This window comes from Macaca fascicularis, chromosome 11 (assembly GCF_037993035.2).
Source record: "Macaca fascicularis isolate 582-1 chromosome 11, T2T-MFA8v1.1".
NCBI classification, from domain to species: Eukaryota; Metazoa; Chordata; class Mammalia; order Primates; family Cercopithecidae; genus Macaca; species Macaca fascicularis.
In genome coordinates this window covers 62,901,071-62,914,161 of record NC_088385.1, presented here as the reverse complement: position 1 = coordinate 62,914,161, position 13,091 = coordinate 62,901,071, and the positions used below count along the sequence as shown (strand labels likewise).

Sequence of the window (13,091 nt, the reverse complement as noted above, 5' to 3'; positions counted from 1 at the left end):
AGATGGGAGGTCTGGGATGGCGGGAAAAGGAAGAAAGGGGCTCAGGGGCGGCATTGGATTGGTAATAAAGAGAAGGCGTGGTGCACCATTTCAGGAGAGGCGGGACCAAGAGCTCCCCCACGTGGGATTGGAGTCCCTGTGGTATGACGTCATGGAGAGCCGCACCGCCAATTTCTTGGTTTTGGAGAAAGCCCAAGTTGCCAAGTTGAGGGGTTGTGGAGCGTCAGGATTTCCCTCTACTCATTCGGACGGTTTGGCAGGATTTGGTCTGGGATATGTATATATTCTTTTGCCGACTTTTAGTTTTCATACTCTAAGCACATTCCTTATCCTTCAGCTTTTTCCTGCCTGCCTTTACAAAAGGAAAGGATACGATCGTATTTGGAATGAAAGTGTTTGAAGATTGACCCTGTCTATCCCGTCCCCAATCCCCTACCTTGTTTGTGTGGTGTAACGACTGACCCTGGAGAAAACTGGAGAGTCAGAGAATTACAGAGTTGAGATAATCCAGCCTTCAGGGAAAGTGGGGAAAAAAGCAGAGGAGTGAATAGAAAGTGAAGCTTTATTTCTTTTTGGAAATTTCCAAGAGTTAATAAGTCATCTCTATCATAGAGGATGGGTATAAGACTAGTTGGCTCCAAAAGGGAGGGAGGCAGCGCAAATTATTACATTTTCCAAGAATTTTCTAACCCTGAGGAACTTCTAGGACATTAAAATGAGGGATCAAGAGTGAGGGAAAGACAATTCCCTTTCACATTTGCCTGAGTTAGAAGGAAGGTTTGCCAGTCAGGTGCAGAACTAATGCAGTCCCACAGTGTACTGTGTAGGTTTAGGAAGGAAAAAGTGCGGGGTACACCGATGACTATTGTTACTAGTTAACTGGCCTTAGAGGTAGAGTGTTGTCCTGGGATCTAGGTACTAGGCTAACTGGACGTTGATGACGGAAGTGTTGGTCATAAGATGATTACCTTTTAATGCAGTATATGTGGGGCATATTACGTAAATCTGTCAGATGCAGCAGCAGAACTGGGGTTGATCATTGGGGAGAAACTAGCCATTTCTTAGAGGAAGTGTCTTACAGGATGAGGCCTGCAGCTGATAAATTTTATCTGGTTCTGCAGGGCATAGATTTAATCAGCCTGTGTTTACCAAAGCTGCTTAAAACCTGTCCCTGCCCAGCCTCTACCCCTTAAATTTTTTCACTTCCTTTTCTCTACTTCCCTAGGGCCAGTAGTATCTCAACTGCTTCACTCAGTTTGCAGAACTATTTAAGAAACAATATTCTCTCTCCTACATCCTCCATATTCCCAGAGGTGAGCAGGTAGAAAAGGAAACAAGGAACTTGGAGGAATTATGAGTGATCTGCTCACCAACTGATAAAGCAGAACTACAGCAGGAACATGGATGAAACTCCTGAGAGAGAAACCTCTCTATAAACTGAAATTTGCCAAGCACTGGAGTAGGGTAAGATGTTCCTGAGGGTAGGCGAATGGAGAGGATGACCTATGGATGTTCCTTTCCAAACTTCTCCCTTCCTCACCTCATCCAGATCATCAGAAATTATATAGGGGATAAAACTTCATCCTCAGGGAGGTCTTGTCCCAGCTGGGGCCCAGGAGCCACAGGATCAGCAGCTGCAATGCAGCTAGTTACCAACACAAGTAAACAGGGTGTGTCCCCGCCCACTGACAATTCTGCTGCCCAGGTGCCACCTGGTGGTGATAAGCAGTAAGTGGACAACAGGAAGGGATGGCCATTTGTTAGAGGAAGTGTCTTACAGCATGAGGCCTACAGGAGGAAAGAGAATAAACTTCCTGGACTTGCAATCTGCATTTATATGTAAACCATAATCGCCTCCAAGAGGCAGAGGCAGAGGGTACTCTCATCTCAGCTCACAAAGATGGGAAGGGCAACAAGATTTGAGGAAATTCCTTCTGTATTCTTTATTCCTCAAGTTACTGCCAAGCCAGGCGCGGTGGCTCACCCTGTAATCCCAGCACTTCGGGAGGCCGAGGCAGGCGGATCACCTGAGGTCAGGAGTTCAAGACCAGCCTGGTCAACATGGCAAAACCCCCTCTACTGAAAATATAAAAATTAGCCAAGCATGGTGGCAGGTGCCTGTGATCCCAGATACTCTACTTGGGAGGCTGAGGCAGGAGAATCACTTGAACCCAAGAGGTGGAGGTTGCAGTGAGCCGAGATCATACCACTACACTCCAGCCTGGGCAACAGAGTGATACTCCATCTCAAAAAACAAACAAATAAAAAAACTGCCAAGTGGCCAGGCGCGGTGGCTCAAGCCTGTAATCCCAGCACTTTGGGAGGCCGAGACGGGCGGATCACAAGGTCAGCAGATCGAGACCATCCTGGTTAACACGGTGAAACCCCGTCTCTACTAAAAAATACAAAAAACTAGCCGGGCGAGGTGGCGGCGCCTGTAGTCCCAGCTACTCGGGAGGCTGAGCCAGGAGAATGGCGTAAACCCGGGAGGCGGAGCTTGCAGTGAGCTGAGATCCGGCCACTGCACTCCAGCCTGGGCGACAGAGCTAGACTCCGTCTCAAAAAAAAAAAAAAAAACTGCCAAGTAATGATCCCTTTGTTGGATGGCTATATCATTAGAACTTTCTTATGTCAAGTCTGGAGTCAGACTGCCTGAATAGATTCCTGGCCCCATTCCTTACTTGCAGAACCCTGGGCAGGTTACTTTTTAAGCCTGCTTTCTCCTCTGTAAAATGGGTACAATAATAGTACCCATTGTGTCAACGAGACCTTGCACGTAAAGTGCCTAGCACAGAGCCTTGGCTTACATTAAGCAGTCAACGAATGTTAGCTGGCCGGGCGCGGTGGCCCACACCTGTAATCCCAGCACTTTGGGAGGCCGAGGCGGGCGGATCATGAGGTCAGGAGATTGAGACCATCCTGGCTAACACAGTGAAACCCCGTCTCTACTAAAAATACAAAAAAAAAAAAAAAAAAATTAGCCAGGCGTGGTGGCAGGCACCTGTAGTCCCAGCTACTTGGGAGGCTGAGGTAGAAGGGCATGAACCGTGGAGGTGGAGCTTGCAGTGAGTGGAGATCGCGCCACTGCACTCCAGACTGGGCGACACAGTGAGACTCTGTCTCAAAAAAAACACAAAAAAACAAAACAAAAAAACAAATGTTAGCCATTATTCCAGAACTCCCTTTTTATTTCCTATGTAGCAAACAGGACCTTCCTCCACTGGGCAGCCCTTCAAATATTTGTAGACTTCTATTTGAAGCTTTCTCTTGCCAGCCTTTTCTTTTTTCCAGCAAACCACACTGGTTTGTCAATGGCCCTCTTTAAAAATTACATTTAGAAGAACACACTACTAAGTGGTTATACTTAACGCAGAACATAGACTGCTGTATTTATAATCCATTACCAAGGTTCTACTGCCCTTATGGAGCCTCCTAGAAAGATGCCTAGAACATAGCATGCTCTTAATATTTATAAATGGACACATTGAGGGCTAAGATTCTATTTTTTTGCAGCCAACTGGAAGTCCCAGGTTGTTCTCATGTGAATTATTGCTCATATAGATCTCTAACATTGTTCCCCGACAAGCTCAAGATCTAAGTAAGTTTTTAGTGTGAGAGTGCTCCAGTGTTTTAGTCAATCCAAGTTACAGACACTTTGAATATTATTTAGCTCTTCCTGTGTTACTGTTGATAAATGGGCTTTTTATATGTTTACCCAAGTTGGGTTTTTTCTTTTTATAATAAAACACAGCCCTTGGGCTTATCACTAAAGAACAGAGATTTCACCAACATAAATGCCCTAACCAACACTAAGTACAAGTGTTCAGTTTGATTCCACCAAATGCTATTTTTTTATCTTATTATTTTTTAACCAGAGCCATTTGAAAGGAAAAAATGCTACTATTAACTGACCCATAATTTTCCTCTTATCTGTGATGACTTAGCAGGTGAGAGGAAAGCCGCTCCTGTAATCTGGGAACTGGTCTGACACAGCCAGGCTTCAGAGCTGTTAGGGCTGACCTGGTGCTCACAGGTACCACCTGTAAGCTATGTGTGTTTGTGTCCAAAAGTTCTCTTCTATTTGAGGTCAGGAGTTCTCTTGGACACAATCTCACAAAACACCAGCATCGGACAAGATCACTCAGTGACTGTGATGAAGTGAGACAAAAAACAAAATCACTTGACAATTTTGTTTAAGCACAAAACAAGGTCAGTGTGCAAACCACAAAACAGCAAACATCCCCTTTCCCAGCTAGTGACTTCATCATCGACTGCAGCTTAGGTTCACTTGTCTGCCCTTCTTCTAGACAAGCTACCCAATCATAGAGTTATCCTTGCTTCCCTTAACAGCACCCAACCCATAAAAACACCCGCTTTCTTGAATCTTCCCCAAAATCACTTAACCAAAGTCTAAGTCCTCTAAGTCCTTCCTAACACCCTCATGCTGAGACACACCACGTATTCTCAATGGTGAGCCCTCCCCCTCACTGCAATGAGCATTAAACCCAACTTGCTCAATTACCAGGTGTATTCTTGGTGGTCTTTAGCTGGAGTAAATACATACAAGACATACAATGTCCAAAGTTTCCAAATCTACCTCTTTGGAGATAACTTGGCAAGGAGGAAATACAGTCAGTCAGGATTTGACTGATAATTCATGTTGGTATCTATTGTTACATTCTTCTCTAAATGCTCGTAAGCCATCTCTTTTAATAGTCTAGAATTGCCGGGCACGGTGGTTCACACCTGTAATCCCAGCACTTTGGGAGACTGAGGCGGGTGGATCACGAGAGATCGATACCATTCTGGCCAACATGATGAAACCCCGTCTCTACTAAAAATAAAAAAATTAGCTGGGCTTGGTGACGGGCGCCTGTAGTCCCACCTACTCAGGAGGCTGACGCAAGAGAATCACTTGAACCCAGGAGGCGCATGTTGCAGCGAGCTGAGATTGTGCCACTACACTCCAGTCTTCTAGCAACTGAGCAAGACTCCATCTCAAAAAAACAAAACAAAAAAAAAAAAACTTGTGCCCCCAAAAAACATTAAACTTATCAATGTGTTGCTTCTAAAATCCACAAACAATGTTAGCCCACTTTCAGTCTTTAGGCTTTTTAATGACTGGCCTTGACCTAGCCCACCATCTCCAATCCCAGATGCGACCTGAGTGATCAACCAGACAAGACAGCAAGAGGTAGCACGAGATATAACGAGGGGGAACACAATCCAGGATCACTCTCTACCCCCAAATCTACTGTCCCATTAGACTAGACACCTGAGTTGTTTTCCCTACATCAGCCGTGAGCTGAGGAGGAACTGAGGTTTGACTATTGGGGCCCCTGGCCTTACTGACTCAAGTAGATTTAAAACTTCTGGTGCTATGTGGAGATAGAGGAAAGGGATGGACCCTGAGCCTTGTGTCCCTAGAAGGACTCTTTTCCCAGACCTCCTAAGCCTTGAAGGCTTAAGGAACTGGCCACTGAGGAAGGGCTGGCATAGGAGGGACATTAACTGCCATCGTAGGAGGGACATTAACTGCCATCAACTCAGAGGCAACTGCCATCAACTCCACCTGTCCTGCTGTTTGAATAAGGACCTGTCAACTACGTAACATCCCATCCCCATTTCTCAGCAAATACACCCTCCTTACTGCCTGCCCCGCTAAATGACCCTAGGAGCCCTGGTTACTAAGGCAACCTGGGAACAGCACATACCGACAGAGACCAGAAACAGATGGGACTATTTTTAAACTAGACTAGGTGGCTCCAAAGCTTTTGCCCCATAAAGTGCCTTCCCCAAAGCCCCATTTGGTCTTGTTCTGGGTCCCTACCCTTCTTTACTGGCTTCTATCCATCTTACCAAAGCTATGTGAGGCTGGGGTCTTTATCCCATTTTGGCATGAGATCTATTTACTGCTCCCATCTTCCACACAGAATATCTAAGCAAGTTTTCACTGCCTCCATTTGTTAAAAATAATTGTTCTTTTATTTCTTTGGAAAGTAGTGGGCCCTGCCCTATGGATTTTCAGGCCAAACTAGGGTAATGAATGCTTCCCTAGTCTTTGGGCTGGAGCACTACGGTCCCAGCCTTCCCAGGGCCCAGAAGCAATTCCTTTATTGTCCAACCCAACCAACTAGGACCCAAATTGTTTGAAGGCTCCTGTCAGGCCTTCTCTCCTAATCACCCACTTCCCAATCTTTCCTGGCTTTCCCTCTGGGCAGGGTATTTTTTTCTTCCAAAACCAGTGCTGGAACCTGTGCTGTGCAGAAGAGAGGACAAGACGAGGGATGTTCCCAAATTCCCGTAAGAGGACACAGCCCTTCAGTCAGTCCTTCCTCTCTGCTGGCTTCAGTCTGCATTCCTTTGCAAGCCCCCACTGTGAGGCTTGAAGATGGACAAGAAGACCCTCATAAAAGGGAGGTGAGAGAAAACACACCAACCCAACCCCTCCTCAGGACATACTGCTTGTAGTCTCTTGTCCTAGTTCTCAAGGGAGCCCTTCAGACAGGGCTGGGGAGGGCTAGGCAAGTGGGCAAGGGCCCCTTGACCCCAGCCCTGGGAGGCTATACCAGGGGAGTGTCCATTAGCCCCATCAGTGTGGCATGGCCGTGATGCGCATGCTCTGGGAAGCGATAGGGTAAGTCACCATGGGAGTGGTGGTGTGGCTCATTGTGATTCCTGCCAAGGGTTGGGCCATCGATACAGCCACAGGGGCCACAGGAGCCACAGATACAGCCACAGGAGCCATGGAGACAGGTGGGGGTGCCATTCCCTGGGCAATTGTTTGAGCCAGGGCAGCTGACAGTGGCGTGATCTCTGGGGTCAAGTGTGGGGGTGGGGGTGGTGGAGCAGCAGGAGGTGCAGCATTAGTTGGGGGAGCCGCTGGAGCTCCAGCAGGGGCCACCAGTTCTTGCTGGGACACTGGACGAGGCTGTAGAGCCTGGCTGCTGAGAGTAGTGTGAGTCTGGGCAATGCCATGGTTAAAAGTAGCGACAGTGCCCACAGTGGGGGCCAGAGTTTGCTCAGTCGCTGGTGCAGTGGAGCTCAGGGTTATGACCTTGGCCTGATTGCGGAACTGAGCATTTTGTTCCAGTAATACCTCATTGGTGGCGAGCAGGTTACTGACCTGCTTCTTTAACTCCTCTACCCGCTTTCTGAGCATGGCATTCTCCTCCTCTAGCAGTCTGCACTCCACCCCTCGCGGTGGAGCCAAGCTATATTCATATGACTCAAAATGAGGGCCATCAGGGGGGCAGCATCCACCTCGCCGGCGTTTTGGGCCTGGCTCATGGTCCTCAAAGCCCCTGTCAGGAAGGTCATAGATATCATAGAGATCATGACGTCGTCCTGGGAGGACTGAGCCTGTTGAGCCCCCACCAGTGCCTCCTCCACCCCGAGCATCAAACTCAAAATCCCGCTGCAGGTGACGGAACTTGCACTTGGCTCCTCTCTGACAGTCACCCTTGAGAAAGTCACGGCAGATAGGGACCTCCTCCTTGCCATTTGGTAGGTCTGCCGGTGAAAGGCCAAGGCCAGCTGCTACTTTCTGCCTCAGCCGTGGGGGAAGCTCTCCTGTCTTCTTATAGCCATCCTCATCCTCCTTGGAGCCATGGATGAAACGGCAATTTGGGCGGCTACACTCCTTGTTCTGGAAGTCATGGCAGAAGATGAACTCGTTTTTGCTCACCCCCAAGTTGGACACCTCACTCATGTCTGGGTGGCGATATCGGCAACGCTTGCCTCGCTTGCACACATTCCTCAAGAAGTCTCTACAGATGGCATCTGAGCTGGCCCCGCCACTGCCTGTCCCTGCCCCACTGGCCTCCTCGCTGCCACCACCTCCAGGGCCTCCACCGCTGCTCCCGGTACCGTTGGCATAGCTGTCCCGGTCAGGCATCCTGGTCCCGCCCAACTCAGGGTTTTCTTTATCTTGCCACTCTTGGTGACCACTACAAAAGAGGAGAACTGTATCAAACAGGAGTCCTCCAGGGAGATCCCACTCTTCTTGACTATAGAGCAGGTGGCCCAGAGGGGCAATGGCTTTAGAGATGGAGAATCTAAGGGATAAGAATTCTGGCTGAAATGTCTGACTCATCAAAAGTCCCGCCCAGGCTTTTGTGCACCTGGTCTGGGTCAGAATGATTCACACTTGCCTGGCTAACAGAGGAGGGAAGGAGTTGGGGTGAAGCCACCTAATTTCACTAATGACGATAGGCCCAGGAGGGAGCAGGGAAAAAATAAGTGTTGGATTTCATCTTTCCTTCTGAGCTGACCTTATTAAAGTTGTGGAAGTGAAATTAAAACTGCAGTCAGTATGTGAACAGTCTGGGAGGAAACTGGGAATAGTGCCCAAGATGGGCTACTACTGAGCTACTAGGGTTGTAGAAGATGGTAACAAAACTTCCTTAACCCCTTTTCCTTTTCCTCAGGTGAGGGCTCTGTACGTATAAAATCTCTAGAAGCCAAGAAATCCTGGGTGAAGAGACTGGTGTCACCAGCTTGAGGAGAGTCTCAAAACTTGTCATATTTTAGTATTCCCTCCTACCCACCATCACTGTCAGCGGCAGAGAGGTCAGCCCCCTCTATTTCAGGGTATGAGTTCTAAGTTAGAATCTCCACTTCTAGATTTCCAGGACAAACCATTTGTGATAAGATCAAGGTGGGAAGGAGTTAATTTCACAGGAACAAGTGACCTTTCCCCATTCTCCACCCCCTTCCTACTCCCCTCTGTGAAGATCCCACTGACATCCAGCCACACCATTCCTCAACCCCTAAAGATCCTCTTTATTTATAGACTCCATAAAAGCTTTTTAAGTCTCCTATTTCCCAAGAGAGCTTTGGAATGTCAGTCCACTGCCCTGGTTCTAGCCCTCCCCTCTCTCCACCCCTAGTAAGACCTGGAGTCCCTGCTACCACGTGTCTGACCTCCCAAGCCTTTCCTATGCGGTGTTCAGGCTCCCTCTGCCGCTGAAATAGGAAAACTTCACATTGTTCCCTTTGAGCATAAGGGAATCTTTCCTGATTACTTTGGCCTTGACCTACCCCATCCCACTGCTGTGACTTTGCCTTTAGGTCTCCCTAAAATGAACGAACCAAACCAGAGACCACAGTTACATGAGAATCTGTAAGAGGGTCCTCCTCCTCTAAAGGGAGTTGGTCCCAGAATAATAGAAGCAATCAAGGAAAGAAGTGGTAAAAGATACAAACTTTTAGTAAAAGGGAATGACCAGGTGAAGTACAAATGCCATCTATCCAAACCTGGCTCACGTTGCAAGTCGCACCAGCAGCAGATAATTAGATATGATGCTCCTCCCCACCCAACTCTCCCAGAATTGATACCTGAGGTAGCTCAGGTGAAGTCCGGGGCTCCTGTGGGTCTCCACCTCCACATCACTGCTGGGTTCTGAGCAGGAAAAAAACAGAGACTTGGGTGGAAGGAGGGGTAAGAGTGGAGGACTATGGGGTGGTTGTCACAAGAAAGAAATCTGACAAAACGGCAAAGCTTAGGGAACGTCAGGATTTTCTCAGGGTTCAAACTGAACTTCACCTGTCCAAGGGAGAAGTGGCCAGTAAGAAGAGTAAGAGATAAAACTAATTCGGAAGGACTGGGAGCATGGGTTGGAAAACCAGCTCTGAGTGAACAAAGGGTGCGGGACGCCCTGCATCAAGATGAAAGAGGATGTGAGGGTCAGAGCCCGGCTAAGGATTGGAGTAATGGCTAGTGAGGAACCTTAAAAGGGCAGCGCCTGACAGTGCAGTGGGATGGCCGATTAGACTTGGAGGCAGTGATTGTGACGCTTCCCAACACCCTAGAGTTTGCGAAAAAAGTCCTAGGAGTTTTCCCGCAGCAAGTCTTCTAGCTTGGCAGGTTCCGTGCAGTGCCGCTGGCGCTCAGCCATGGGCTACGTGAAAGGGACACTAAGGGCGCGCGAAGTGAAGCGGGGAGCTGGGGCTCCAGGTGTCATCAAGCTGAGGGGATGGGCAGGGTTGTGACGTCACGAAGCTGGCGTTTGCTCGCGATGCGGGGTCAGTCAGAAAAGGGGCACTGCGCTGGGGTGTGAGGACGAGCCAGCTCGGTTCTGGGGGGCCTTGTGTGGCCCAGCCGAGCCCAGTCGCTGGGCCGGCCCCGACTCCTCCCCTCCGGGCGCGGCCTCCACCTAAGTCTCCCGCCTCCCTCACCTGCCGCCGCCGCCGTAGTTGCTGCTGCCGCCTGCCGGTCCTCTAGCTTCGACAAAGAGCCGCCCACCCGATCGCTCTTCCGCTTCCTGCGGAAGAAGTGACGCTCTAGCCACCAGACCCGGAACCATACTCTATGGTGTACAAAGTAGGCGTGCGACATGCCGCAGGAAGTTCCCACCACGCTTTGCGTGTCACCATGGCAACCTAACCCAAAGGCACGACGTAGTCTACTAAGCAGTAGTCGTCAAGGGAGGCCTCCTGGAAGGTAGGGGCGGTACCAGCATTGGCCCCAAATAACCCGCGAAATCTAAAACCTGCCTCCAGAGATACATCATATCCCATCCAGCTCCATCGAGATGCAAACCACACCACATAACCCGGGCTGTTGCCTTTGATATCCTCCATAGCACAGGCAGTGACAGGGCAAACTGTAATGATAGAAAACCCCCACCCGATGGAACCATAAAAAACATAATAGACAAGACGATTTAATTCTTCAGCTAAAAGAGCGGAAGAGGTGATTTATTTTAGGGTTGTTACACTCGGCCACAAATAAACACAGAAATAGTCCAGAATGTCACAAGTCCAGGGCAGAGGACCAACATGGGCAGTTTTGTTTATGAGCAAGGTGGGTCTCAGAAGTGATCGGCGATCAGAGGGCGATGAAGTTCTAGATCCATTGAGACAAGCTCTAGACAGTAGCATGCAGTCCCACAACTTGTACCAGCATCCCCAGCGCCTGGCATTCCATGTTTCTGCTCCTGTGGCCTCCACGATGCAACAAGCTAGCGGTTTACTTGGACCTCTGCCTCATCTTTCTTCTTTTGCGCTTCAGCCTGAAAAGCAGACACAGGAATGGAATACACCTATTCTCAAACCAGCAGAGTTCTTTCCCTCCTACATTAAATCAAACGTGCACATAACATGAGGTGGTAAAATGAACAAGCACTACGGTTCTATCGTCCTCTGTTCTATCCTTTGCTCTAGGAAGAAAATACTCAAACATTTTTCTCCTGAAGATCTTTTAAGATTTCCAAACCAAATGTTTCTGCTAAGTTTTGTCCAAGGAACTTCCCTCCTCCTGGGCTGGCAAAGTCTCCAACATACCTGCGCATTCGCTTCTTCCTCCACTAGCAACCGTTCACAAGCAGCAGATAATTTTTTAAAAAAAAAGAGAGATAAAGCTTATTAGTAGGCTTAGGAGGGATATGAAATGCACTCTTTAGAACCGGGCAGATTCTTAACCAAGTATGAGATTGGTCGTAGCAACTACATCAGTAACTTGGACACCCTCGCAACATAAAATCAGAATTCCACCCTTTTCTAATTCCCACCCTCTCTACCCATAGCACTTAACCGCTAGCTCTCTTACAAACTACTTTTCCTCTCCCACCAGCTCTTGGTACCCTTGAAACCCAGTAGTTCAGGAGATATGGCGGACTTGCCTTAGTCTCCCCCTACTACTCGCCAACTCCTACCTCCCAAGCTTACTACCAGGAACCGCTCACCTTGGCTCTCATGGCGCAGAGGTTTCTACAGGGAAAGAGAGAAAGGCTACAGTTAGTTTGGTGTGATGATGGTAAGTGTCGAGGTCAGATGTCTACGGATTGTACGCGGAATCCGATCACAGGAAGCAAACACACTCACCCACAAAAATGGCGCTAAGGCCGAGAGAAAGCCGAGGTTCCGTCTACGGCTATTTAATGGAGCGCCGGGTGTCGTCACTTCCGCTTTCCACCCCTTTTCCCCAGGGGCGGGGTTACCCAATGGGCGTAACAATGGTTTTCGGACCCTATTGAGGAGGAGTAGGTTGAGTTAGTTCTCTCCGAAAACTGAGTATTTGGTTTTCGAGTTACCAATTCCCCCCCAGATTTAGTATGAGGACGCTGTGTTAAACGTTAGCACCTATTTCCCATATTGGATCGAGAGGTGCCCACGGGGAAAAAATAGTAACTGCCACCTTCCCTCGCATTGCTTCTTGGGAGTTGCAGTTCCCTGGAGAAGTCCTCCATTTTGCTATGGATAGGCGCGAACTGTACAGAAATTCTTGTTTTACTGGTTTGCCTTCTTTTCTTTTGTTTTCTTTTTTTTTTTTTTTGAGACAGGATCTCACTGTGTCACCCAGGCTGGAGTGCAGTGACGGGATCTCGGCTCATCGCAATTTCCGCCTCCTGGGTTCAAGCGATTCTCCCGCCTCAGCCTCCCGAGCAGCTGGGACAACAGGCGCGCGCCACTTGGCTAATTTTTGTATTTTAATAGAGACGAGGTTTCGCTGTGTTGCCCAGGCCGGCCTCGAACTCCTGAGCTCAAGCGATCCGCTCGCCTCGGCCTCCCAAAGTGCTGGGATTAAAGGCATGCGCCACCACGCCCAGCAGGTTTGCTTTATTTTCTAAAATAAATTGCTTCAGGGTGATTCGATTCCGGAACCATCGAAGGTCCTAAGATTTCAGAACATAGGAAGATATAAAGTGGGGATTCGGGAAAGCTGCCATACTTCAAAAAATATCCTTTCACTGTTTAAGATAGAGCAATTCTTTTTCCTAAACTTCAAGAATAAAATAGCTGACTATGGTCTTTCCTCACGAAGCCTGAAGCAAAATATCACTAGAGATTCCTGGCTACAATGTATCATTTGTTCAGAAAATACGTCAGCGGGCCGGGCGCGATCATCCCAGCACTTTGGGAGGCTGAGGTGGGGGAATCTCGAGCCCAGAAAGTCGAGGCTGCAGTGACCTATGCAGTGATTATCTAGGGGTGAAGAGCGAACCAATGGACATAGGGAGAAAATTAGCCAAATCTAGGGAAAGTATGACATTTGGTGTTAAGATAAAGAACTTCCCACTTTGATTGCATGCTCAGGTGAGAAGCACTGAAAAACAACCAGATCCCCTATTTGGCTACAGGAAAGTTTT

At 48.5% G+C, this 13,091-nt stretch overlaps 1 protein-coding gene, 1 long non-coding RNA gene and 1 other non-coding gene across 7 annotated transcripts; 1 reads left to right on the top strand and 2 right to left on the bottom strand.

Annotated features, from left to right (window-relative positions):
- The first annotated feature begins 194 nt into the window (after positions 1-194).
- LOC123567643 (uncharacterized) lies at positions 195-8,303 on the top strand. Of its 3 annotated transcripts, XR_012420355.1 has the most exons (4): positions 195-266; positions 1,312-1,464; positions 6,222-6,420; positions 7,181-8,303. It is a non-coding gene; the product is annotated as an uncharacterized lncRNA (long non-coding RNA). The 3 variants fall into 3 exon arrangements; XR_012420356.1 differs by lacking the exon at positions 195-266 and having other exon boundaries at positions 440-1,464; positions 7,424-8,303; XR_012420354.1 differs by lacking the exon at positions 195-266 and having other exon boundaries at positions 1,226-1,464.
- On the bottom strand, positions 3,171-10,232 carry ZC3H10 (zinc finger CCCH-type containing 10). Its single transcript, XM_074007149.1, has 3 exons — positions 10,180-10,232; positions 9,340-9,403; positions 3,171-7,949 (listed from the first exon to the last, which is right to left on the bottom strand). Exon 3 carries the CDS (start codon positions 7,895-7,897, stop codon positions 6,593-6,595), a length of 1,305 nt encoding a protein of 434 aa, XP_073863250.1. The 5' UTR covers positions 7,898-7,949; positions 9,340-9,403; positions 10,180-10,232; the 3' UTR covers positions 3,171-6,592.
- Positions 10,233-10,700: 468 nt separating this feature from the next.
- On the bottom strand, positions 10,701-11,853 carry LOC101866796 (uncharacterized). 3 transcript variants are annotated; one of them, XR_012420353.1, is made up of 4 exons: positions 11,827-11,853; positions 11,658-11,712; positions 11,287-11,309; positions 10,701-11,015 (listed from the first exon to the last, which is right to left on the bottom strand). It is a non-coding gene; the product is annotated as an uncharacterized protein (transcript). The 3 variants fall into 3 exon arrangements; XR_012420352.1 differs by having other exon boundaries at positions 11,688-11,712; XR_012420351.1 differs by having other exon boundaries at positions 11,688-11,853.
- Positions 11,854-13,091: the final 1,238 nt, after the last annotated feature.

Coding starts and splice junctions, on each gene's coding strand:
- ZC3H10 (XM_074007149.1), bottom strand. CDS start 7,897: ATGCCTGACCGGGACAGCTATGCCAACGGTACCGGGAGCAGCGGTGGA.